Source organism: Xenopus laevis, chromosome 2L, assembly GCF_017654675.1.
Source record: "Xenopus laevis strain J_2021 chromosome 2L, Xenopus_laevis_v10.1, whole genome shotgun sequence".
Classification (NCBI taxonomy): Eukaryota; Metazoa; Chordata; class Amphibia; order Anura; family Pipidae; genus Xenopus; species Xenopus laevis.
Window position 1 is genome coordinate 2,585,430 of NC_054373.1, and position 27,474 is coordinate 2,612,903.

Here is a 27,474-nt window from a genome sequence, read left to right on the forward strand (position 1 = left end):
CAGGTGTAATGTGGTTCTGCATGGGTCACACCCAAGAGGTTTTTCAAGCACAAATCTGATCAAAATATCACAAAAACCCTCAATCATCTGTAGAGGCAAAACCATCGAATCCATTCCATTGTGCACACAGGATATAAATTCAGAGAATACAGAGTAGTTTCGATGATTGGTAAATAAGAACAGAAGCAGCGAGGTTTGAAAGAGAATGCTAAAAAGAAGAGATTTTATTTAAAGACTATTCCAGGCTGACAGAAGCCACTCACTCTCCGAGACAAAAGGATGGGGGGGGGGGGACTTGTAAAGCCAAAGAAATCCACATTCCCCTGACAAACTGCTCTCATTGCCCCAGGGACATTTTCAGAGTTCAACCAACTGAGATACGTTTGTGTGTGTGTGTGTGTGAGAGCTTGTACAACTCTCGTAAGAAGCATTTTATCTCGTTTTTTTTACCATTTTAAAGTGGATAAAGAAGAAGGGATATTGGATGTGTACATTTAGAATAAAACTCAATGAGTCTCTTTCCGTATTTGGCGACGAGCAAGTGCAAGAAAAGTGTTTGTTGCTTTTTCCATTCAGTTTTCACTCTTTTGCACGTCTGCATTCTGCCCCGGAGACGAGAGCTTTAGATTTTTCTGCAACACGTGAGCGTCGGCCGGCTCTATCCTCTTGTAATAATTCTTCTTGGTTTCAATAATCTCAAAGCCGAACTTCCTGTAAAAATCTATGGCGGATTCATTGCTGATCTGAACATGGCTGCCAAAGAAGTAACAAATGCTCAAGTTAGTGTAACACTGCATTTGAGTGCACGCAACTATCACTTTTCATAGGTTCGCTGAACTACTCCACTAAGTTGTAAAATACAGTCAAGCAATTTAAATGAACCACCATATTCCCACAAATCAAAAGGAAGCAATTTACTATCAATATGGCCTTGGGGACAGATTTTAGACAGCAGGGAATGTCTGCTAAACATATTGGACTCATGATCTTACCCCAACCCTTTTGAGGGATGTTTTTAGGTATCAAATAAAGGCATACAAGTACTTTATAGACCAGATTTACAACAAGGATCGTGAGAGCAGGACTATCAGGGGCCCCGACAAAACACTGAGAAATAACATTAAAGTATAAAATTACTTACAGATAAATGTTGTCGAAGGTGCCGTCTTTTTCACAAATATTTAAAACATGGTTCAGCATTTTTGTTCCTGCAAACACAGACATACACAAATGATAAGCTGACCAGAATTATTTTATCTTGCAGCAGGGAGGCAATTGATTCATACATTGAGTGCTTCAATGCTATAAGCGTACACAAGCAATTTAGAAAAATCGCACACCCTCAAAGAAATCAGCCCGGTGCACAATATTAGAGGATCAGCAACCTCCCAATTGATAATAGAAGGATATCGGCACACAAGTCAAGCGTTGCAGGGAACAACCTGCTCGTTTATTATGCGGTGATGCAACGTTTCGGGGACACTCCCGTTTGTCAAGCATGCTTGTCACCGCATAATAAACGAGCTGGTTGTTCCCTGCAACGCTAGTTGCTTTGTGTGCTGAAATCCTTCTATTATCAATGCTATAAGCGACCACTACTCTGAGACATAGCTGTGGAATCTATCAAAGGCCCGACTGCTACCTCCAAATATCTGCAAGCATTCTAGTCTGAAGAAGAAAGGTTGCGTCCATACAGCACAGCATAGAAATGCAACCTGTTGGTTAAAATTACATTTATCCATTTGGGATATTACCCGGGTCATGACCAGGGACAAACAAGCTGGCATTGGCAAAGACATAATAAAAAACACAAGCTCACTTTATAGCCAGAGTATGGGCTGTGTACAGCATAGGCCTCATCTCAACAAATATATATGAGTTTATAGTAGCTTCACCTTTTGTATAACATTAAATAAAATTAAGCAATATTTGTGGCACACCCCGCAAGAAAGTTAGCGAGTTTTAGTATTAAGCGAACGCCTTACCTATTCCAAGCCTGCGGTATGGGGCCAGGCACCCGAGTGTCATGATATACAGTCGTTTCTGATTCTGAGAGTGATCCACTCTACAGCACACTGCACCCACGGCAATGTCATTGAAATATGCTGCGGAGGAGAGGTACAGTAAGGGGCGAGCAAGTCAGCAAAAACAGAATAATTCATATAAATAAAACAAATATAAGAATAGCCCTGGAATGTTACTGGGGCTGAGGGATCTAAAACCTTGACAAGCTCAGCACTTGGGCCACATGAAAATATTTTTAGTTTCCAATTAACATAATGTCAGAAAAATGTCTTCTCAGATGCTGCCGTAACCTGAAAGTGAAGACTCCTGATCTGAGCAAAGCTGCAACCATAACAATTGTGACCGGGGTAGAAGCTATATATAATAATTACCTTGCCTTTAAGCTCTCACACCAGTCATTACTTATTTCCTACTATAAGCAGAATAATGGAACAGCAAGTTCAGAATAACGGAAGCAGAAACATCAGATTGCTGCCCATATTCCATACAGGTATTGCTTGATTTCCACTGGCACGGTGCTTACTGAAGAAGGCCAACAGATGTGATATACAGATAATTAAAGGGGGAGATCTAAAGATATGCACAGTAGTAATAGAAGCAATGCTGCAAATGGTCTATTTTATAGTTCGAATGCTAGAAAGGGAAAGGAAACCCACCATGACTAAAAGATAATGGGGCTCATTTAGAAACACTGGGCAAATTTTCACCTGGGCAATGACTTTTGGCAACAAATCAAATATGCCGATATTTGATTTGTTGTTTCATTGTTCAACTGGCAGCTACCAATAAAAAGCCAGTCACTGATCGGTTGCTATGGGTAACTGCCCAGGTGCAAATTTGGCCAGTGTTTATTAATGACCCCCAATGAATGGCCAAATTAAACAAACATTGGTCTTATGGCATATACCTGCTGTAAGCCCTAAATACAAAACCCCTAGCAACAAAATTAACAGCAGAACTGGAGATGGAGAATGAAACCAAAGGGAATCAGATGGCACTCACACAGAAAAATGTGCTCATACTTAGTGGTTTACTCTGATCTCTGCACAACATTTAAGGGGATCAACCCCCTTTCTCAAGTGGAGCACTTGAGAAGGCTGGAGTGAGTGGATGTGTAACATAATAGCCAGAACACTACTTCCTGCTTTTCAGTTCTCTAACTCTGTGTTAGTCAGTGACTATAAGGGGGCCCACATGGGACATAACCGTTCAGTTAGGTGGAGAAGTCTACCTTTATGCATTTTCTATAGGTTTAACATTTTCTAATGTTGCTATTCTGTGTGTTTTAAACCTAAAAATGAAGAAAATGCTACTTTGTCTGTCTGGGGTCTGTGACCCCAGTAAAACCAAAAACGACTGAACATGAGATCACTTTTACTTTTATTGCTTATTTCGATCTCCAGTTCTGCTTTCCAAACTGCCTAGCTGCTATACATTCACTGCATACAACTAGGCTGGGAATTTAAAACACTGAGATTTGCACAATAAAAATTTAAAAACCAATAAATGCTAATAGCACATTAGCTTAGAAAAACTCTCTGTACATCATACTAATAGGTCAACTTTACATTAACTGTTAGAGGATTTCAACCTGGTTTAAAAGGGATGTTCACCTTTGATTTAACTTAGTATGATGTAGAGAGTGATATTCTGAGACAGCTTGCATTTGGTTTTCATTTTTTATTATTTGTGATTTTTGAGTTATTTAGCTTTTTATTCATCAGCTCTCCAGTTTGGAATGTCAGCCATCTGGTTGCTATGGTCCAAACTACCCTAGCAACCATGCATTGATTTGAATAAGAGACTGGAATATGAATAGGAGAGGCCTGATTAGAAAGACAAGTAATACAAAGTATCAATGATAATTGTGTAGCCTTACAGAGCAGTTTTTTTTAGATGGGGTCAGCAACCCCCATTTGAAAGCTGGAAAGTCAGAAGGAGAAAGCAAATAATTCAAAGTCTATAAATAATGAAGACCATTTGAAAAGTTACTAGCCATTCTATAACACACTAAAAGTTAACTTAAAGGGGTAGTTCACCTTTAAGGTAACTTTTGTTGTTATAAAATGGGCAACTTTTCAATTGGTTTTCATTATTTATTTTTTATAGTTTTATATTTATTTGTCTTTTTCTTCTGATTCTTTGCAGCTTTCAAATGGGCGTCACTGACCCCATTTAAAAAACAAATGCTCTGTAAGGCTACAAATGTATTGTTATTGCTACTTTTTATTACCGATCCTTCTATTCAGGCCTCTCCAATTCATATTGCAATCTCTTACTCAAATCGATGCATGGTTGCTAGGGAATTTGGGCCCTAGTTACCAGATTGCTTAAAATGCAGATTGAAGAGCGGCTGAATATAAAGCTAAATAACTTAAAAACCTTATTGCAAATTGTCTCAGAATATCACTCTCTACATCATACTTAAAGTTATCTCAAAGGTGAACAACTCCTTTAAAGGTGAACCACCCTTTAAAGTAAGTGCATTGCTGACAAAGTCAATTGGTTAGCCAGCAAACCAGAAGTATTTAGTGGAAGAGAGGTCCGTACTTCTGCAGAGAGCCATATTCGAGAAATACAATTTGGCGTTTGAGGCAGAGTTAAGGGGAAGTTATAAATAAAATCCCTGGTCTTTAAACTGCATGCCAGCCCTGCAAAAGGAGTGGGACCCATTATCCAGAATGCTCAGGACCAGGGGTTTTCCAGATAACCGATCTTTCCGTAATTTGGATCGTCATCATTTACGTCTACTAGGAATTGTTTAAACAATAAATAAACCCAACAGACTGGTTTTGCTTACGATAAGGATTAATTATACCTTAGTTGGGATCAAGTACAAGCTACTGTTTTATTATTTCACAGAAAAAGGAAATCCTTTTTAAAAATGTGGATTATTTGATTATAATGGAGACTATGGGAGATGGACATTCTGTAATTCGGAGGTTTCTGGATAACTGATTCCTTACCTGTATATGCAATATGTAACAATGCAGGCTGCACAAAGTCCAATAGGCGGTGGTTTGTAATTTAAAAGAGCAGCTGCAAGGAATACAGAAGCAAAAAGAAAGGAAATTGCTACCGAGTGCCTCTCAGCCAGTCATTATTTCCTGGAATGAAGTGCCCAGCTATAAATACATGCACAAATGCTCATTGTTACTGCCGTTTGCTACAAAGCCCCTACAGGGGGAATGCCAGATTTCTTACCCAGTTTGGCGAGCTCCCCGACTTCCAGCACATCTTTGTAGAATTTGTCATTGTAGCTGACTGGGAATATGACCTGGTTCAGCCGCTTCAATTGCTTTATGTTATGTGGAGTCACATCGCCCAACTCGATCCGGCTACTGGAACAAAGGAAAATATTCTGAACTAGGACTAGAGACAAAACATCAAATCTCCGTTATATTTCTATAATATATCCAATTTTATTGAAAGTGCCGCTTCCCTTATGGGATATGGTCCCTATTATTATTATGCCCACAGCAGAGTGTGTTCCCTGCACTGCCTGGGTGGCTCATCTTTGCTTCACTACTGAGCAAGGCAAGGGTTAAATGCCCACCCACAGGGATAAATTAAAAATTTTCTTTGCTAATAGTAGTTTGTCTCTGAATCTGGGGAATTTGGGATACAGGTTATGCAAATATAAGGAGTCAAATACTTTCATTGGCACAAAGTAGCACAGAGAGAAGCATCGCCTCCAGGGTGGCATTAAACTCTGCTCTGCCAAGGAGGAAAGTAAAGAGTCGGCAACATTTTATTTATAAAAAACACCAAAGAGATGAGCAAGCAACTTAGCCCAAATTTCAGTAACAGCCTCAGACTTTATACATGAAAAGCAGTCTCTCGGACAGAGTCCTGCAGCGGGTCGGGTAGCCGCGGGTTACTTGCAAAATATGCGGGTACCCTGCAGGATCAGGTTAGGATTTTCGGGTGCAGGTATAGATGTGGGCCGGATTGCCTCTATATTTCTTATCTCATGTTATATTGTCTATATTTTACTCCTTTTAAAGTTTTACAAAACTTTTTTGTCTCTGCCCACTTTTGATGATGTCACTTCCGCTTTGAAGCAACAGTACTTCCTGTTTAATGGTGGTCGGCGGGTTGCAGACCAGGGTCAGGTAGCAGATCCAAGTGGGTAAATATGTGGGTTGTGATTCTGGTCGTGGGCCTAAAAAATATATATATTTTTTTTTTGGTGTGTCCTTTTTTTAGAATTTGAATTCCGCACCTTTGTTGGATACCCAGCCTGGTAAACCCATGGAATGGGGGACTTTTTCCCCTGAAACCCGACCACTTTGCGAGTATTCGCTGGTAGTGATGTGCAGGTTGGGATTTCCCCGACCCACCCTCCATTAGCCTGTGCGCACCCGGGTTGCTTTTATAGACCAGCTCCTCCCCTCCGATGATGTCACAAAAGGGGAGGGGCAAACAAGAGAATGCGGCTATATAAGATGAACCAAGAAGTCGGAAGCCGGCATTTGACGCCACCCGCAAAGAAGCGTGCGAGGTCAGCCCGAAACTGCGAGTATTGGGCCGGCCCACACATCACTATTCCCCGGTTACCTGACCCAATGCAGGACTCTCGTGTAAGGTACTCTGGGCCCTTCAGAGTACCCCGTGCCAATGACTTTGCCAATAATCCTCTCCCCACAGCTTGAGAGAAGGGAAGCCTGCCCCAACAGCATGTTATGTGCAGAATATACTGTCTGGCTTTTGGGAGCACACTGTGCATATTCTAAGCAAGCTCTTGCTGAACTACCTCCAACCTAACTCATGCTAGTATTTCTGTTTCAAATGGGAAACGTGCACCCTGGGAAAACTATTTCATTCTTGCCAGAATTCAGCAATGGCTGCACCGCTCATAGGTAAAAATATCCGCTGACCATTCAGAGAAGGAATGTGCCGGCCTGAAAGAGATCCATGTGCTGAAGTGCCCAACGAGTCACTGATCTATTTGCAGCCCTTGCTAAATGGCATGTAACAAACTGCTGACAATAATAAGAACACCGAAGTGTTTGCACCGGAGCAATGTCAACCACTGACACACCATTATTTATTGAGAACATATGGACATATGGACAGCCAGGCAATGTGATTGGCTGCAACTGGTATCCATGCTTTCTGCACAAGTTAGCTGGACTATATCCCCAAAATGAAAAGCTGCTGTTAGGTACCATGAGGCCATTATGTTTGCCAGGCCACAACCTGGACCTGCCCAAACCCTGTCCCTTTAGATGGCAGTCTGGGACAGAACTCATGCTTTACCCCCCTGATGGTGGCCCTGAATGGAGGAGAAATTTTACTTAGGGATGCACCAAATCCACTATTTGGGATTCAGCCGAATCCCTGAATCCTTTGTGAAAGATTCACCAAATCAAATTTGCATATGCAAATTAGAAGCAGGAAAGGAAAAATAAAATTTATCTTCCTTGTTTTGTTATGAAAAGTCATACGATTTCTCGCCTGCCCCTAATTTACATCTGCAAATTCAGATTTGGTTCGGCCAGGCACAAGGATTCGGCCAATTTCTGCTGAAAAAGGGAGAATCTTGGAATCAGTGCATCCCTAGTTTTAAGGCAAATTTCTAGGATGATGGAGGGAACAAAAACCCTACTTAGACTTTCAATCAGTCATACACTGGAACCCATTCATTGTGAGTTGCACATCCCAAAACACAAAAGCACACACACTTTCAGAGAAAAACAATAACCGTCACAAAGTCTGATCCATACCCTTGTAACCCACGGCAACCAACCAGATGCTGAATGCACACCTGCAATTACTCGACCATCAAAGGACTCTAAAAACTGCAGAGTCAGCGGGAATCTGAAGAACTCAGAAAGTCAGAACATCTGCCTATAATTTAATCCAGCAGCTGATATGAATGTGCTTATGGGAAGCAGGAGCCCCACCAGAACATAAAAATGTGTCTGCCCCTCGTTACAAGCACAACGACTGGACCAGAATTCCGACACATTAGCACAATTTATTATTATACACCAGAGACTGAGATCATGCAAACGCTTCATACTAAAAACAACCCAACCAGGATAAGAAATAAATAACATGGGTAGGAGGTGCCATATTGATTCCCTTAGACAGTACAATATGAGGGTATAGCTTATTGTGTGCCCAGAACATTCCTTCTCTGTATATTTGTATTTATACATATGGGAGGAGGTGCCATATTGATTCCCTTAGACAGTACAGTATGAGGGTATAGCTTATTGTGTGCCCAGAACATTCCTTCTCTGTATATTTGTATTTATACATATGGGAGGAGGAGGTGCCATATTGATTCCCTTAGACAGTACAGTATGAGGGTATAGCTTATTGTGTGCCCAGAACATTCCTTCTCTGTATATTTGTATTTATACATATGGGAGGAGGAGGTGCCATATTGATTCCCTTAGACAGTACAGTATGAGGGTATAGCTTATTGTGTGCCCAGAACATTCCTTCTCTGTATATTTGTATTTATACATATGGGAGGAGGGAGGTGCCATACTGATTGCCTTAGACAGTAAACTGTGGTAATAATTATATATTGGTTGTATGTATTGAAGTGAACCATCCACCTTCATCCCAAGACTTTGAGAGTCCAAGTTTCATTAAAACTGTCCAAAGAAAACATGGTTTTTCAGATAAAAATCCCATAATATTGCTTTAGTCTGGTGGGCAGCAAAGAGGTTAATGTTCCAGCCCAGGGCTCTGCAAGTGTCCAAAAATAAATCCGTGTCTTGGCCAGTCAGAGTGTAATAGAGGGGCCAGCTGGGCATTCACACAAAAGACAAGTAAATCCCATATAAAGAAGGGAAAAGACCCAAAAGCTGTGCAGGGAATGAATTGGTTCTGGGGAGATTCTGTAAAGAATATAGAAGTAACAGGTTGGATGCTCAGATTAAACTTGGCCTCCAATCAATATCTATGGCTCCAAAAACTTTTGTACAACATAATTAGCCAGTCTGCCTCTTTAGAGTGATAGCGCCCAACTTGATCAGTGTAATGGACCAAATAAACAGTACTTCGAGGGCCACATTATATCCAGTAGACAGTTTCAAGGGAAAAATATATTTGTCGAGCATTTGGTAAGCTGGGGTTACAAAATTTACTTACGGGACTTACACACATGTTAAACTACCTTGATATAGAGGAATGCAACCCCGCTTAAAGGGGTTGTTCACCTTTGAGTAAACTTAGTATGATGTATAGAGTGATATTCTGAGACAATTTGCAATTGGTTTTCATTTTTTATTATTTGTGGTTTTTGACTTATTTAGCTTTTTATCCAGCAGCTCTCCAGTTTGTAATTTCAGCCATCTGGTTGCTAGGGTCCCAACTACCCTAGCAACCATGCACCAATTTGAAGAAAAGACAGGAATGTGAATAGGAGAGGCCCGAATAGAAAGATGAGTAATAAAAAATAGCAATAACAATTAATGTGTAGCCTTATAGAGCAATTGTTTTTAGATGGGGTCAGTGACCCCCATTTGAAAGCTGGAAAGAATTAGAAGTCAAATAATGCAAAAAATATACAAAATAAATAATGAAGACCAATTTAAAAGTTGCTTAGAATTAGAGATGCACCGAATTCACTATTTTCGCCAAATCCTTCGCGAAAGATTCGGCCGAATACGACCCGAATCTGAATCCTAATTTGCGTATACACCTATATACTACATGTACTAAAACCCTACATACATACCCCCATAAGCTACATACCCCCATACACTCCATAACCCCATATTTGCATATGCAAACTAGGGGTGGGAAGGGAATAACATTTTTTACTTCCTTGTTTTGTGACAAGTCACGTGTTTTCCCTTCCCACCCCTAATTTGCGTATGCAAATTCGGATTCAGATTTCATTGACCGGGCAGAAGGATTCGGCCGAAATCCTGCTGAAAAAGGCCGAATCCTGAACCGAATCCTGGATTCGGTGCATCCCTACTTATAATTGGTCATTCTGTAACATAGTGAAAGTTAACTTGAAGGTGAATCACCCCTTTAACAAAAGTTGGGACTGTGGATTTTTTGGTTAACCCCCACATTTTGATATTTGGGATACATATGCACATCTGTCTCTTTTCTTACAGATGTTGTTCTACCTCTGATGCATCCCTCCTGCAGGCAGTTAGCAGAAAAGGAAGCTTTATTGTATAAATTGGGGAAAAGCAGAATACAGACAAAAGAATACTAACAAAACAAGAGCACTACTGAACAAACATCACACCATTGTGCTTCCACACTATGAAAACGCTTACTCTGTACAACGCAAGCGTCACGTTAAAAAAGAGCCAGTCTCTTCTCAGCAAGTTAGCTAAGCATGTTCAACCATCAATGATCCTACATATGTGCATGTATCCTGAGCAAACATGGCCGTTTTTTTTTTTTATTTGTATGGTAAACATGACACAGCTATTTTAAAGTCTGCGATTTACAAAAAAAAAAAGCTGGTTCTATAAACTATCAATAAAAAAAGACCCAATCAGGTCGGCAAACACTGTGCCCTAAAAGCCTCTGCTCCCTCGCCCAACAATGGAGTTTCTTGAGCAGACAGTCTGCCAAAATAGTTAGTGTTCTGCGAGTCACAGGCCTGTGCTGCTGGTTCTGTATTACTAGTGCCGGAGATTCAAGGGGGTTTTGTAATACAAGGCACTAAGTTTGCCCAGGAGCAGAACCCCATAGTAACCAATCAGTAGGTAGCTTTTACTTGTCACCTGTTTAAAAGCAAAAATGTTATTGGTTGCTATGGGTTACTGCTCCTGGGTAAACTTAGTGCCTTTTATTACATATGGGGGAAAGTTATCCACTTTATCAGTAATGGATGAATATGGTCAGCTTGAATTCTCCAGCAATTGCCTTAAAGGAGAAGGAAACCCTGTAGAAAAAAAAAAACTTGCAGATCCTGACAGCGGACTTCACGGCATCCATCTTCCGGGTCCTCGGTAAGCTGACTGGGAGATCCGCAATCTCCATCAATTTCGGCGCATGCACAGTTTACGAAAACCAGCAAATCGATCCAACTGCGTGTGCGCCGACACACGGAACTCCCAGTCAGCTTACTGAGGAGCCGGAAGATGGATGCCGTGAAGTCTGCTGCCAGAATCTGCAACGAGGGGTAAGTATAAAGTATGGGCCATTTCCCAGGGTGGGGCAGAAGTTTTTATGTAAAGGTTTTCCTGCTCATTTAAACATGGAACATGCCTTTAAAGAAGCAGTGACCAGAGTACAGTTCACCAGTTGAGCAGAACCTGCTATTAGAAACTCTTGCTAAACCCATAACTGATATCTGACCCAGGGGTGTAACTACAGAGGAAGCAGACCCTGCGGCTGCAGGGGGGCCCAGGAGGTACAGGGGGCCCCATGAGGCTCTCATTGATGAGCAATTTCAACATATATTGTTAAAACAGGACAAACACTGGATATGTTGGGGGCCCTAAAATTAATTTGCTGTGGGGCCCAGCAACATCTAGTTACGCCACTGATCTGACCCCTGACTTTTCGGCACCTTACTGAATGGCAGTGCTTCTCTACAAAGGTGCTCATACATGTCTAGATAAGGCCAGGCAGTTTGGAAAATTCCACCCACATATCCGGAGATGAGGTCAATTTTCACAGACCATCTTGTCTGACCGGACTAAGAACATCCCCCTTGGTAAATGGGTAGAACACTCACATATACAGAAACAAGAAGGGACACATCACTTCTCCAAGCGTATGGACCAGCACCAAAGTGGTAGGCTAACTGTCAGCTTGGCCACCATAAGCCTAGACTGCGATTGAATACCAAGAGCTTCTATCTACGGTGTCAACTTGTGGACAAGACGCAGGGAAATCTCACACGTGCTCATACCTGTATCCAGTTACTGAACCAATTTAAGGCAAAGGTGAAGCGACTATTCAACAAGTAAAAAGCAAACTGTGCATTTTACACTTAACACTAAGGACAACCAACCATATTAAAGGGATTTAAAAAAAATCAATCTACAATAGCAGCACAGAGACATTATATTTTAAATAACAAGGATTACTCTTAGATTAACAGTCACTCCCAAAAGAAGCAACGCCCATTAACAACATTAATGTTAGAGAAGGAGGTGATTTATATGACGTATAGACTGTTTCATGACTTGAGTCCCACTAACATGGGGTCATACAACTGTCACTGACTGATAAAGGAAAAAGCTGATCAAGGGACAAGAGTTTGCAGGGGAGGAGAGCACAGGCTTACAATTAGGTTTGTGATTTTATTTGTAATGGTTTTGTAGTTTTACTGCACAAACTTCCTCCGATTTAAACTAATGCCTATAGATTTCTATGTGTATATGGGCACAGTCACATGACCTGGCAACTCTCATATCCCCATACCCTACACTTCTGCCCCCCATACCCTACACTTCTTCCCCACACCCCACACTTCTTCCCCATACCCTACACTTCTTCCCCATACCCTACACTTCTCCCCCATACCCTACGGTCCATAAATCTTTGGACAGAGACAACTTTTTTCTAATTTTGGTTCTGTACATCACCCCAAAGAACTTTAAATGAAACAACTCAGATGCAGTTGAACTGCAGACTTTCAGCTTTAATTCAGTGGGTTGAACAAAAAGATTGCAGAAAAATGTGAGGCACTAAAGCCTTTTTTTAACACAATCACTTTATTTCAGGGGCTCAAGAGCAATTGTACAAATGAAAAAAAGTGAAAACCAAATGTTCAAGTCTAATAGTTGGTGGAAAAGCCTTTGCTGCAATGACAGGCTGAAGTGTTGAACTCATGGACATCAGCAGATTGTGGGTTTGCTCCTGTTTAATGCTCTGCCAGGTCTTTACTGCAGCCGCTTCTTTCACTTGCTCTTTGTTTGTGGCCTTTCTGTCCCACGTTTAGTCTTCAACAAGTGAAATGCAGCTCAATTGGCTTCACATCAGCTGAATATTCCACTTCTTTGCTTTAATAAACTCCACTGAATTAAAGCTGAAAGTCTGCAGTTGAACTGCATCTGAGTTGTTTCATTTAACATTCATTGTGGTGATGGACAGAAGCAAAATTAGAAGAGTTGTCTCTGTGCAAAGCCTTATGGGCCTGACTGTATAACAATGTACTACCCATATATACAGATATATATATACAGATACACACATATATATATACACACAGATATACATAATAGGGGCACAATAATGACATGTGGGAGAATCCCCTCAGGATAACCAGCCCCTCCCCCAGCCAGTCTCACCCTTTCATGTCTGCAGGGGGCGCTAGTGCCGGGGTCGCCGGACTCCCTCGCTGTAGGACCGTGACAGGCGTCTCTGTCAGTTGACAAGAAGAGAATGGGGTCGTCCTGGGCGGGGTCAGGAGAAGTCGCGGTGTCGGGGGGTTTCGGGGATGCCGCCAGCCTGGGGAGCGCTGAGCCCCTTCCTGAAGAGACTTCGGCTCGGTGCCTCACGCAGTTTGCCTACCCCCCTACCTGCACCACGTGACTCTCCTGCGCGCACGCGCCTGCACCCTCTCCTAGAAATGGCGCGAATGCTTGAGTCGGGAGACGCCGCTGCGCATGCGCTGCCCTAGAAGAGCGAATCATATCACGCGAGTCAGCGACTGCACACGCTTCACAACTGCCAATCACCGCCTCGCTGGGAGATCATCCGTCTGCGCGAGAAGCGACAAGACCAATTACGTAATTCAATTCATGAGACGTGCCTCGGGTCAACCGCGGCCAATCAATTCTCGCCTTTACGCGGAAGAAGTCTACCCAACCACCAATCAGGCGAAAGCATATCTGTATCTAAAGCGCGGCAACAAACGTCAGTGTAAAAGTACGTCTGGTTTAGGAATAGCTGCGCATGCGTTGCTGTTCGCGCAGATGGTTAATTTTTAATGTTGTAGAGCAGGGTTGTCAGGTTGGTGGATTTCCAGACAAATTGGGCGGCTAATTTAAAGCCCAGGCGGGTTTTGAAAGTAGAAACTAGACAAGGTAGAGATTTGGGTTACTTTTTGTGCCTTTGACTGGTTTGTACTGTGAAAATCAGCTGAAGTTTCTTCTTGCCCTAATGTGCCTGTGTGTCCCAGTGCATGTTGGGTAATGTGGTTTTTGTGTAACAAGTTGAATGTAAGACTACAATACCCAGCATGCACTGGGACTGACTTGTGTAGAAGTTGGGAGTTACCAGATTTTGGGCTCAGTCCCCCAGTCTCCCGACACTCTTAAAGGGATCCTGTCATCGGAAAACATGTTTTTTTAAAAACACCGGTTAATAGTGCTGCTCCAGCAGAATTCTGCACTGAAATCCATTTCTCAAAAGAGCAAGCAGATTTTTTTATATTCAATTTTGAAATCTGACATGGGGCTAGACATATTGTCAGTTTCCCAGCTGCCCCTGGTCATGTGACTCGTACCTGCACTTTAGGAGAGAAATGCTTTCTGACAGGCTGCTGTTTTTCCTTCTCAATGTAACTGAATGTGTCTCAGTGGGACCTGGATTTTACTATTGACTGTTGTTCTTAGATCTACCAGGCAGCTGTTATCTTGTGTTAGGGAGCTGTTATCTGGTTACCTTCCCATTGTTCTTTTGTTTGGCTGCTGGGGGGGAAAGGGAGGGGTGATATCAGTCCAACTTGCAGTACAGCAGTAAAGTGTGATTGAAGTTTATCAGAGCACAAGTCACATGACTTGGGGCAGCTGGGAAATTGACAAAATGTCTAGCCCCATGTCAGATTTCAAAATTGAATATAAAATAATCTGTTTGCTCTTTTGAGAAATGGATTTCAGTGCAGAATTCTGCTGGAGCAGCAATATTAACTGATTCATTTTGAAAAAAAATGTTTTTCCCAATGACAGTATTCCTTTAATCATTCTCACATTTTCCACTCAATTTCAGACAATTTTGGGCAAAAAATCTTCTGGCCACCAACATGTCTAGAGGTTGAGCTGTTTTACCAACATTTATTGAAAATGTATAAGAATTAGGCCTTATGGGCCCCCTATACTGTACCTCCCCCTCTGTTGTTACAACCCTGGTGAAGGGAGAATCTGTCCCATTTTGCATCTTGTAAAAATTTGCGAAATTTTGAAAAGGTGTATTTTCACAAATGTTCATTCATTTTTTTTAGATTTTTTTCACTGCGCATATTGTGCAATTTTTAGGCTACTTTTGAAGAGCCTTTGGCTAGTTTTGGGCTGGTTTTGAAACCTGACAATCCTGTTGCACAGACAGTGATAGTCTGAGAGTGAGACGCAGAAGACAAGTTTGATGAGGTAATGAGCCCAATAGCATATCTCCCAACATTTCTGGAAAAAGATTTGCTGTGTGGAGTGAGGGGATTTTTGTCCGCGGCCATACCCCCTAATTATCATGTTCATTTTCGGCAGGTTTTGAAAGTTTGATTTTTGTGTTCTTAATGTTTTGCTAATGAAGGTGAATTGGCCTTTAAGCCGCAAGTCACAGTTTCCCCAAAAGACCTGCTTATCTTACATTGTTACAAACGTATCTAAGTATCTATTCTGGGTGATTTCCAGAATATATAAAAAAAGGCACTACTCACTTTGACATGGCCTTGCCCAAGTGGCGAACTATGCAACAGTCCTGTCCTGCTTTATGGCAGCTGAGATTCTAGCTATCTGTATAACAGAGCATTCTGTCCCAGTGGCTCCACAGATCCTATCTGATCCCCATTGTAAGCAGCAGTCCTGCCCTGCTTTATGGTAGCTGAGATCCTATCTGATCCCCATTGTAAGCAGCAGTCCTGTCCTGCTTTATGGCAGCTGAGATGCTAACTACCTGTATAACAGAACATTCTGTCCCAGTGGCTGCACAGATCCTATCTGATCCCCATTGTAAGCAGCAGTCCTGTCCTGCTTTATGGCAGCTGAGATTCTAGCTATCTGTATAACAGAACATTCTGTCCCAGTGGCTGCACAGATCCTATCTGATCCCCATTGTAAGCAACAGTCCTGTCCTGCTTTATGGCAGCTGAGATTCTAACTATCTGTATAACAGAACATTCTGTCCCAGTGGCTGCACAGATCCTATCTGATCCCCATTGTAAGCAGCAGTCCTGTCCTGCTTTATGGCAGCTGAGATTCTAACTATCTGTATAACAGAACATTCTGTCCCAGTGGCTGCACAGATCCTATCTGATCCCCATTGTAAGCAGCAGTCCTGTCCTGCTTTATGGCAGCTGAGATTCTAGCTATCTGTATAACAGAACATTCTGTCCCAGTGGCTGCACAGATCCTATCTGATCCCCATTGTAAGCAACAGTCCTGTCCTGCTTTATGGCAGCTGAGATTCTAACTATCTGTATAACAGAACATTCTGTCCCAGTGGCTGCACAGATCCTATCTGATCCCCATTGTAAGCAGCAGTCCTGTCCTGCTTTATGGCAGCTGAGATTCTAACTATCTGTATAACAGAACATTCTGTCCCAGTGGCTGCACAGATCCTATCTGATCCCCATTGTAAGCAGCAGTCCTGTCCTGCTTTATGGCAGCTGAGATTCTAGCTATCTGTATAACAGAACATTCTGTCCCAGTGGTTGCACAGATCCTATCTGATCCCCATTGTAAGCAACAGTCCTGTCCTGCTTTATGGCAGCTGAGATTCTAACTATCTGTATAACAGAACATTCTGTCCCAGTGGCTGCACAGATCCTATCTGATCCCCATTGTAAGCAGCAGTCCTGTCCTGCTTTATGGCAGCTGAGATTCTAGCTATCTGTATAACAGAACATTCTGTCCCAGTGGCTGCACAGATCCTATCTTATTCCCATTGTAAGCAACAGTCCTGACCTGCTTTCTACAGGGTTTCCTTCTTTTTTAAATAAGCATTGTCTCTAAAATGTATAACATCCAGTGATGTACAGTTACTTACAAAATGTAAAGAAAACTTGGACAATAATTATGTAAATTACTAATGTGTGCCAAGCTACACAATTCATATCTAACCAGATTTTAATGACAAAATACATGCTTGTTATAGAAAAGAAGATTCTATAGCACAGAATTCATTCTGTCAACAAAATGAACACCCAGTTCCACAAAATGAATGTTTCCTTTCCACAATATCAATTATGGGACAGAATTCTGTTAGTCAGCTCCCCATACATAACATAAAGCACTGCGTATCTTGACAGCGCTATATAAATAAATGATGATGATGATGACATACAGTCTTTGGTTCTTCTCATTTTGTCAGCACTTATGCTCATGTGGAGTCCTTGTGGCATAACTAGAAGTCTCTTGGCTCAATAGCAAATTTTTTATCCTTGCCAGTAACACATGCATGACAAGATCTGCCGGACAGTAATTTACAATGATGTCAGAAGAAAGATATCTTAGGAAACAGAAAGTGTTTAGAGCAGTGGTATAACTTGCCTCCCATGGTGTGCGTGCCCATGTTTTGCTGGAAAAACTGCCACCATACAACAGACGACCTGGACCCCCTTATCCCTGGAGTGTCAGACAATTTCGGTCATGTATGGCTGCTTTAGGAAAGATAATCTAAACTGTGGTCATATATTTTGTGTCCATGACTGTACTGTCTGTATTGTCACTTCTCTGGAAGCAGGTAGAGAGGTGGCTATAACTTCTGTACCCATCTAACTGCTCAATAACATAGGCCAAGCAACAGGATTATTATTATTTAACAGTATTATTTGTCACTTTGCATGCCTGAGGGCCAGACAAATTAGTCTTTGGGTCCCTTGAACAGACTGGGGGTGGGTCATAAATATTCCTTCCAGGGCTACATAAAATGTTGGGGCCACAAATTAGACAGCCCTGTCTTGTACTATCCCTTGCACTGTCACTAGGGTCGCCACCTCTTCTAGAAAAAAATACCGGCCTTCCTATATGTTTATCTTTATTCCCTATTAATAACATTGGGATCATTTCAATGGCCTTCCTATATGTTTATCTTTATTCCCTATTAATAACATTGGGATCACTGACCTTCCTATATATTTATCTTTATTCCCTATTAATAACATTGGGATCACTGACCTTCCTATATATTTATCTTTATTCCCTATTAATAACATTGGGATCACTGGCCTTCCTATATATTTATCTTTATTCCCTATTAATAACATTGGGATCACTGACCTTCCTATATATTTATCTTTATTCCCTATTAATAACATTGGGATCACTGACCTTCCTATATATTTATCTTTATTCCCTATTAATAACATTGGGATCACTGACCTTCCTATATATTTATCTTTATTCCCTATTAATAACATTGGGATCACTGACCTTCCTATATATTTATCTTTATTCCCTATTAATAACATTGGGATCAGCTATTGTTTTTACTGGCCAGGCTGGTAAAATACTGGCCAGGTGGCAACCCTGTCACTTGACTTATAGTAATAGGATTAAAATGACTATAGTGAAATTGTTACTGGCACACAGATATCTCAGGAATGGATATTCTAGCTGATTGTTCTAGATATATAGATATTTGTAGCTCACTGATCAGCACATTCGTATAGAGAAATATGGGCAGCAATATCACCTACTCAGGGCAGTCTAGAGCCACATAACTATCATCATCATCATTTATTTTTTTCATCATCATTTATTTATATAGCACCGACAGGTTACACAGTACTTTACCTTAGTTATAACAAACAGGGAATAAATGGTGGATAATAAACAAGGGTCACAGATACAATAGGATTAGAGGGGCCTATAAAACAGAAAATCTTAACATACTTACCGTGATTTTCATTTCCTGGACTGTAGCATGGCAGTGGGCCAATAAGGGGTTAATCCCCCGCCGGAAGGCGGCACAGGAAGTACAATAAAAGTCCATCCGGGTCCCCCCGCGCCCATCTCAACGACTGGAGACAATACCCCCTAATAGGGAGGGAAACCCCTGCCCACTGCCATGCTACAGTCCAGGAAATGAAAATCACGGTAAGTATGTTAAGATTTTCTGTTTTCCTGTCCTTTGCATGGCAGTGGGCCAATAAGGGGATGTAAAAAGCAGAACACATAGGGAGGGATTATTCAGGAACTTTTATTGCAGCAGCTGAGAGGACACTTAGCCCAAACCCAGCTAGGTTTTTTGAATAAACATCGAAACAGTAGTGTTTTGAGAAAGTATGTAAATTTTTCCAGGTAGCAGCTTTGCAGATCTCGTCAGCTGGAACTTGGGCATGGAAGGCCCAAGACGCCGCTATACCTCTGGTGGAGTGTGCTTTGACTGATGATGGCCCAGGTACTGTTTGAGAGGAATAGGCCATGAGAATGCATTCTTTAATCCATGCTGAGATTACTTTTTTGGAAGCTCCCATGCCTTGTCTAGGACCTCCGAAGAGAATAAGAAGATTTTCAGATTTCCTGAAACTTGACACCTTGTGTATATAGCGCTTTAGGCATCTCACCACATCGAGATTGTGGAGTCTATTCTCTTCTTCGTTCTTGGGATTCTCAAAAAAAGTAGGAAGCACTATGTCTTGGGACATGTGGAATTTTGTGGCAACCTTGGGAATGAAGTTTTCTCGAGTTCTTAGAGTAACTTTATCATGAAGGAACTGGATCTTAGTTGCATCAGATGAGAGAGCGTGTAGTTCTCCCACTCTTTTTGCTGAGGAAATGGCAAGTAGGAAGACCGTCTTCAACGTCAGGATTTTTAATGGTAAATCATCTAAAGGTTCAAAGGGTGCTTTGGTCAGTGCATCCAGTACTAGGGAGAGGTCCCAGGGAGGGACTGTGTCTTTAACTGGAGGATGGATTCTGATGAGGCCCTTGAAAAACTTTTTGATCAGAGGATATGAGGACCATTGAATGTCCGTATAAGCAGATATGGCAGAAATCTGACCTTTCAAGGTAGAAGCGCTGAGACTGGCCTCTAAACCTGACTGCAGGAATTCGATGATGGTGACCTCTGAGATGAGGAAAGACGATCCAAATTTCTCTAACCCCCAGCTGGAAAATTTCTCCCAGATTTTGTTATATTTGGAAGAGGTAGACATCTTTCTAGAAGAAATAAGAGTGTTGATTGCTCCCTCTGAGAGTCCTTCCTTTCTGAGTTTTATCCTTTCAATCTCCAAGCAGTCAGGGCCCAGTACCCTGGGTCTGGGTGCAGTAGGGATCCCTGGTGTAAAAGGTTCGGAGTTACAGGGAGTCTGAAGGGCTCTTCCTGAGACATCTGAAGTAAGAGGGGGAACCAGAGTCTTCTCGGCCACCAGGGAGCTATGAGGATGACTTGAGTTTTGTCCTCCTGAATTTTTTTGATGGTTTTTGCTAACATCGAGATTGGAGGGAAGATGTAAGCCAGTTGAAAGTTCCATTGGAATGAGAAAGCATCCCAAAAGGTCGCTCTGGGGTCCTTGTCCCACGAACAGAACACTAGATTCTTCTTGTTCTGAAAGGTAGCCATCAGGTCTATGGATGTGTGACCCCACTTTCGGCATATTAGGTCGTAAATCTGCTGGTTCAACTCCCACTCCCCGATAGCCGGAAATTTCCTGCTGAGGAGATCCGCTAAGGTGTTCGATGTCCCTGGTATGTAGGAGGCTTTGAGGTGGTTCGCATTGTTTTGAGCCCATTCGAAAATAGTTGTGGTCAAGCACAACAGTTGTTTGGATCTGGTTCCTCCCTGGTTGTTTATATAACTCACTGTGGTTAGGTTGTCTGATTTGATCAGTATAGATTTTTTTCTGAGGTGTTTTTGGAAGTGTAGGATCGCTAGTAGCACCGCCTTCAGTTCCCTCCAATTGGAGGATTTTTTGCTTTCTATGGGTGTCCACTTCCCTTGAATTTGGAAGTGTTTGAAGTGTGCTCCCCACCCCGCTCTGCTTGCATCCGTGGTCAGTGTTTCCCAAGTAGGGGAGGCGATAGATACAGGAACTTGCAAGTTCTCTCTCCTGAGCCACCATGAGAGATGAGTGATCGTCGTCTGTGATAGGTGAATCAACTGGGAGTTTTCCAGGTGATTCCTGTTCCATTGGTTCAAGAATTCTATCTGGAGAGGTCTTGCTTGAATTCGTGCCCATTTCACTGCCTCTATGGTGGACATAAGTTTCCCCAGAATTTGTTGACATCTCTTGGCAGTCAAGGATGGATGGCGAGACAGATAATCTGCTTGGTGTTGTATGTCTGAAATCCTTTCCTCTGTTAGACTTACTTGAAGTTTTTTGGAGTCTATGATAACTCCCAGAAATTGAATCTGTTGTGTTGGCTCCAACATGGACTTTTCCCAGTTGACGAGCCACCCCCATTTTTTCAGAGTATCTAGAACTATACTCAGGTGTTGTAGGAGGAGTTTTTTGGAAGGAGCTTTCACCAATATATCGTCTAGATATGCGAAAATCTGGATCCCCTTTAGCCTTAAGAAAGCCATCATGGGAGCAAGCACCTTGGTGAAAACTCTTGGGGCTGAAGCTAGTCCGAATGGGAGCGCTTGGTATTGAAAGTGCTTTCCCAGGATCAGGAACCGTAGGAATTGTTTGTGTGGTTCCCACACTGGAACATGCAGATAGGCATCTTGTATATCTATCTTGAGCATCCAGTCTCCATGGTTTATGAACTGGCATATAGACCTCAGTGTCTCCATTTTGAATTTTTTTGTTCTGAGGAATTTGTTCAGATGGCCTAAGTTCAGAATTACTCTGAAATCCCCATTCTTTTTTCTTCTTAAGAATAGGTGAGAATATATACCTCTGTAATGTTCTCTTTTGGGGACTTCTGTGATGATCTTTCTGTCTAGTAGGTCCCCAAGGATCATCTTTAGGGTAGAAACAGCTAGTGGGGATCGAGGCTTTTCTGAAGACACAAAGTAAAACGTCGGAAATTTTTGAAGATCCAGGGCATAACCATTGCTTAGGGTTTTTACAACCCATTGATCTGATACGTGTTGAGCCCACACTGTCCTGAAATTCTGAAGTCTTCCTCCAAGGCAAGACAGAGGGGCTCGCGCACCCTCATGCCGATTTTTTGTCCTGTTTGAAGTCCCTTCTTCCAGGTGCCCCTTGTCCCTGGGTTCTTCTCCAGGGTTGCCTAGTAAAGGGCTTTCCCGGTCTATACTGTTTGGCCTCCTGCAGGGGATTTTTTCTAAAGGGCCTCTTGTCTCTTTTGTCCTGAGGAAGAAAAGCCGATTTTCCTGCAGAGGCTTTGGATATGATTTTGTCGAGTCTTTCACCAAACAGAAGTGACCCTTCAAATGGGAGGGAGCAAAGGTTATGTTTACTTTGCGGGTCAGCATGCCAGTGGCGCAGCCAGAGAGCTCTACGGGCCGCCACACTAAGGCCCATAGCTTTGGCCGAGAGTCTGACAAGATCCATGGATGCTTCCGTAGTGAATTCGTTTGCGGTTTTGACATCTTGGATCATTTCAATAAGCTTTTTTCTGTCTGTTCCCGCTTTGACAGCTTGTTCCAGTTCTTCTATCCAAATGTGGTTGGCTCTGGCCAGAGTGGTAATGGCTATGGAGGCTTGGTTGGACATTCCACATGTTAGATACGATTTTTTGAGTGTCATGTCTTGTCTTCTTTCCATCGCATCTTTTAGCGAGACTCCTTCGTCCACAGGCAAGGTAGTATGTCGAGCCACTCTAGTGATGGCCGCATCCACCTTAGGGGAGGCTTGCCAGAGTTTTGAGTCCTCTTCTTCGAATGGATACATCTTTTTAAGTCTTCTGGAGAAATTAAGTTTTTTATCTGGCGTCTTCCATTCCTCTAAAATGGTTTCTTTAATGACTCTGTGTACCGGGAATTTTTCTCCTTTTTTGACCGCTGATCTGAACATTTTGTCATGTTTAGGAGTATCCTCAGTATTGTCAAGTTCCAGAGAAAATCTCATTGCTTTGATGAGTGGCTCTAGGTATTCAAGGTTGAAAGAACAGTTATCTTCAGACTGTTCTTCTTCTTCTTGATCGGTTAAAGATAGCTCCCCTTCAGAAACACTGGAGTAGTGCGTGTTCCTGTGAGGTCTGTCACTGACCTCAGTCATAGAGGAGGGCGCCTTGTGTCTTTCATCTAGATTGTGTAGTACTTTCTCAGTAACTACATTGACCATATCACTCATAGATTTTTTTATGGTAGTCTGCATCCAGTCTTTAATAGAGTGCAGTTGATCAGAGGAGGGCCCAGCCACTTCCTGCAGACACTTCTCACAGAGCCTTTTGCCTAGAATTGCTGCTTCTCCGCATGCAATACAATCAGTTCTGGGAGTCTTCCTTCTTTGAGATTCCTCTCTTAATGGGGGACTCCTGAAAAATAAGGTATTATAATTACTCACCGCTGCTTGTAGTTTGTATCAATCATGATGGAAAAAAACTCTCTTAGTGCCTTACCCCCTGGAGCCTGAGCGTCTGCAGCTCATAATTGACAGTCTGGAGGAAATAAATAACATTGTCAAGTAATTAAAAAGATATTCCAAAGAATAAGGCTCCAGCGTTTAAAACCTCCATGTAACTTACACCTGGGATCAATCGAGAATACAGGTGCACACAGATTCCTCAGTCTTGTCTTGCCAGAAATGAACACCAGCCAGTTCAACTAACCTGTGATGCGCTCGTCCTTTTAAACCGGCGCGAAAAGGCGCGTGCGTAAATTCGCAGCGTGAAAACGTAGGCGCCATTAGAGAGATGGGCGCTGGCGTCTTATCGCGCATGCGCTACCTCCGTTAAGGCAGCATTGCGGCTGATTGCGCCATCGGCAACAAAGGCCAGAAGCCCGCCGGCTTCCCCTGGAACACACACAAGGTAAGAACCTCGGTCCCAGGCGCTTCAGAGGGAGAGAGTAGCACCTCTGGTATGGGGGGTATCTTCGACAGGAAAATTGAGATGGGCGCGGGGGGACCCGGATGGACTTTTATTGTACTTCCTGTGCCGCCTTCCGGCGGGGGATTAACCCCTTATTGGCCCACTGCCATGCAAAGGACAGGAAATTAGAGGTTATAAACTAAAGGGTAGGGTACAATTGAGACATTAGGATTACTATGGGCAGGAGAAGAACTAGACAATGTGTGGGTTGTGGCAAATGCCAGAGAGGCTCCTGTAAGATGCCACAGACTCACTAGTTAATGGGCTACTTGTACACGACATGTTTCGGGCCTATATGCCCTTTATCAAGTGTTACAAACAAACAGAACGTGCAGGCTTCTTAAAACACCCCCACCATCCCCCACCAGTCAGTGATTGGTCTTCAGAGAACCCAGGGAGGTGTGTGTGAAGGTCCATCTATCCAGTCCATATACAGTTAATTAATCAACAGGTGTGTGGATCTCTTGGAATGTAGATACAAAGTCTCTTAATGTGCATTTCTTCAAACTTTCCACGCAATTGAAACATGGTAACAACATTTATAATAACCTCAGTGTTCAAAAACATTTCGATACATTTTGATACACTGTTACGTTTACACTGTTAAAAAAAGGAAAACATTATTTACAAGAGTTACCACCTGATATAAGGTAGCACTAGTACTGCACACTTCTGTGCCTACTAAGGACCGAAATATACATTTTATATCTACTATTAGTTATATGTTTAACACCAGCTTATAGATATCTTACCATTACTTTCTACTTGTTAACGCAGCTGGTGTAGTCTATAGTCAAATTCAAGACCTGCAAAAATAAAGAAAAATGTAGTTATAGGGATGGTTACAGGAATGGTTTTAAACTCCAAAAATCATTTAACCCTTCTGGGATTTGTGTGTTTAATTTTTTTATCCATTTCCCTTCTGCTTGTAGTAATTTCTTATGTCTGTCACCACCTCTTCTATCCTCTTCGATTGTTTCTAGCACACACCATCTCAGTTGCATGGGGTTATGTTTATGTTCATAAAAATGTCTAGAAACTTGTGTGTCGTTCTGTGTATTTTCTTTAAAGTTTCTGATGTATCCCTTGTGTTCTTGTATCCTTTTTTTGACTTCTCTCTTTGTTTGTCCTACGTACCCCATGCCGCATTTGCACTTCAGCAAATATACCGCATATGTAGAATTACATGTAGCATGACTTTTACATTACATGTAATTCTACATATGCGGTATATTTGCTGAAGTGCCCATGCGGCATGGGGTACGTAGGACAAACAAAGAGAGAAGTCAAAAAAAGGATACAAGAACACAAGGGATACATCAGAAACTTTAAAGAAAATACACAGAACGACACACAAGTTTCTAGACATTTTTATGAACATAAACATAACCCCATGCAACTGAGATGGTGTGTGCTAGAAACAATCGAAGAGGATAGAAGAGGTGGTGACAGACATAAGAAATTACTACAAGCAGAAGGGAAATGGATAAAAAAATTAAACACACAAATCCCAGAAGGGTTAAATGATTTTTGGAGTTTAAAACCATTCCTGTAACCATCCCTATAACTACATTTTTCTTTATTTTTGCAGGTCTTGAATTTGACTATAGACTACACCAGCTGCGTTAACAAGTAGAAAGTAATGGTAAGATATCTATAAGCTGGTGTTAAACATATAACTAATAGTAGATATAAAATGTATATTTCGGTCCTTAGTAGGCACAGAAGTGTGCAGTACTAGTGCTACCTTATATCAGGTGGTAACTCTTGTAAATAATGTTTTCCTTTTTTTAACAGTGTAAACGTAACAGTGTATCAAAATGTATCGAAATGTTTTTGAACACTGAGGTTATTATAAATGTTGTTACCATGTTTCAATTGCGTGGAAAGTTTGAAGAAATGCACATTAAGAGACTTTGTATCTACATTCCAAGAGATCCACACACCTGTTGATTAATTAACTGTATATGGACTGGATAGATGGACCTTCACACACACCTCCCTGGGTTCTCTGAAGACCAATCACTGACTGGTGGGGGATGGTGGGGGTGTTTTAAGAAGCCTGCACGTTCTGTTTGTTTGTAACACTTGATAAAGGGCATATAGGCCCGAAACATGTCGTGTACAAGTAGTCAAGCAATAAAAAGATAACCACAGCATATTTGCTTGCAGAGTGCTCTCCTCATTTCTCTACAAATCAAGTTACAGATATCAGGATACTGGTGACCTGATCGAGGAAAGTTGCACCCTTTTCCTGAGCCAAGCGGGCGGAGCGTTTTGGGATACTATATTTTTTCTAGTTAATGGGCTAGTGGGGGGCTGTTTGGGCCTGGTCGTGTACCTGAAATGTCAGGGCCTGTGTTGATTCCCAGTCCTGGGCAGGGGGTAAATGTAGGAGTTCTGAGGGGACATGTTTGGGCTCCAACACTTTCCTATTGTTCATGTTCCCCTGAGAAAGCTGAAGAGAAAGAAACTCAGCTCATTTGCCTCATTTATTTTTTACTATTTCATAACTATTGTCACACTTTCTGAAGACATTTAGGCTGGCGTTTGAACTAGTTGTAGTTGTACATGTATAAGTATTTGGTGTTTTAAACGTGATTCCTATCCAACCAGACCCGACTACTGCTCTGCAGGTGGAGCTTCTCTCCTGTCCCTCAGCCATTGTCAGGAAAATAAACGCCCCCCGGCAGGATACTTTGCCCTTCCTAAAGATGGCGGGCCGGAAGTAGGCTTCTTGCGTTTCTTGGCGCAGGCGCATGGGGAGGTAGGAGTCAGCTGATCAGTGACAGACGGTGCATCTGCAGTAGGAGGTGAAGCTTCTCCGGGGCCCGACCTGTCACACGGAACAGCGGAGATTGTGCACTGCAGGTAGGGACCCGATATACACGATTAGCCGCCGTCTTATCTCTCTGTCTCTCATTCATTCTAATGGCGGCTGTGGGGCACAATGGGGAGGCGCAGAGCAGCTTTATACCATGGAACCTTTCTGAGGAGAGAGAGAGAGAGAGAGAGAGAGAGAGAGAGAGAGAGAGAGAGAGAGAGAGAATGAAAGAAAATGAATGAATCTGCCAGAGACTGCGCTGGATGGAACCCCCCCCCCCCAATACATACAGCCCAGTAAATCAACCCCTGCACTTTCTCCTCCACTCAATGAGCTCCCCCAATCAATGAGCTCCCCAGCCTCCCCCAATCAATGAGCTCCCCAGCCTCCCCCAATCAATGAGCTCCCCAGCCTCCCCCAATCAATGAGCTCCCCCAATCAATGAGCTCCCCACCCTCCCCAATCAATGAGCTCCCCCAATGTGCTCCCCCCAATCAATGACCTCCCCAGCCTCCCCCAATCAATAAGCTCCCCCACAATCAATGAGCTCCCCAGCCTCCCCAATCAATGAGCTCCCCAGCCTCCCCCAATCAATGATCTCCCCAGCCTCCCCCAATAAATGAGCTCCCCCCAATCAATGAGCTCCCCAGGGCCTCCCCATACCTATTTATTAAATGGGGCCACAGGGGGTTCTTTGGTTTAAGGGACCACTTTTCCAGTGAATACCGAGCAGTCCGTGGTTTGTTCCTGTAACTAAACAACAAATATGGCATTAGGGATGCTGGGAGTTGTAGTTTAGGAGAATAGTGTTCTACCCAGTGTAGATACAGGGAGTGAGGGGTGATGGCTGCT

General features: G+C 42.5%; 3 protein-coding genes across 8 annotated transcripts in view; 1 reads left to right on the forward strand and 2 right to left on the reverse strand.

Annotated features, from left to right (window-relative positions):
• Nucleotides 1-194: 194 nt before the first annotated feature.
• On the reverse strand, nucleotides 195-13,698 carry naa50.L (N(alpha)-acetyltransferase 50, NatE catalytic subunit L homeolog). Of its 2 annotated transcripts, none has more exons than XM_018245809.1 (5): nucleotides 13,263-13,698; nucleotides 5,230-5,366; nucleotides 1,986-2,105; nucleotides 1,142-1,208; nucleotides 195-753 (listed from the first exon to the last, which is right to left on the reverse strand). In XM_018245809.1, the coding sequence occupies exons 1-5, from the start codon at nucleotides 13,268-13,270 to the stop codon at nucleotides 573-575; spliced, it is 513 nt and encodes a 170-aa protein (XP_018101298.1). In that variant the 5' UTR covers nucleotides 13,271-13,698; the 3' UTR covers nucleotides 195-572. The 2 variants fall into 2 exon arrangements, with proteins under 2 accessions (XP_018101298.1, XP_018101299.1); XM_018245810.2 differs by having other exon boundaries at nucleotides 5,230-5,363; nucleotides 13,263-13,556.
• A 13-nt stretch (nucleotides 13,699-13,711) lies between these two features.
• The window catches only part of atp6v1a.L (ATPase H+ transporting V1 subunit A L homeolog), a 45,068-nt gene continuing 31,305 nt past the window's right edge, over nucleotides 13,712-27,474 (forward strand). The window contains exon 1 of one of the 4 annotated variants that reach the window (XM_041581100.1): nucleotides 13,712-13,842. The gene's annotated coding sequence lies outside the window, so the exon portion shown is untranslated. 4 annotated transcript variants of the gene reach the window in all.
• On the reverse strand, nucleotides 21,099-23,529 carry LOC121399792 (lamina-associated polypeptide 2, isoforms alpha/zeta-like). Of its 2 annotated transcripts, XM_041581414.1 has the most exons (3): nucleotides 23,454-23,529; nucleotides 23,328-23,366; nucleotides 21,099-23,243 (listed from the first exon to the last, which is right to left on the reverse strand). In XM_041581414.1, exons 2-3 carry the CDS (start codon nucleotides 23,354-23,356, stop codon nucleotides 21,959-21,961), a joined length of 1,314 nt encoding a protein of 437 aa, XP_041437348.1. In that variant the 5' UTR covers nucleotides 23,357-23,366; nucleotides 23,454-23,529; the 3' UTR covers nucleotides 21,099-21,958. The 2 variants fall into 2 exon arrangements, with proteins under 2 accessions (XP_041437348.1, XP_041437347.1); XM_041581413.1 differs by having other exon boundaries at nucleotides 23,328-23,520.

Coding starts and splice junctions, on each gene's coding strand:
- naa50.L (XM_018245809.1), bottom strand. Junction 1,209..1,985: donor ATACCGCAGGCTTGGAATAG/GTAAGGCGTTCG, acceptor CTGTGTTTGCAG/GAACAAAAATGCTGAACCAT. Junction 754..1,141: donor ACCTTCGACAACATTTATCT/GTAAGTAATTTT, acceptor CTTCTTTGGCAG/CCATGTTCAGATCAGCAATG.
- LOC121399792 (XM_041581413.1), bottom strand. CDS start 23,386: ATGTTATTTATTTCCTCCAGACTGTCAATTATGAGCTGCAGACGCTCA. Junction 23,244..23,327: donor AGACGCTCAGGCTCCAGGGG/GTAAGGCACTAA, acceptor CTTATTTTTCAG/GAGTCCCCCATTAAGAGAGG.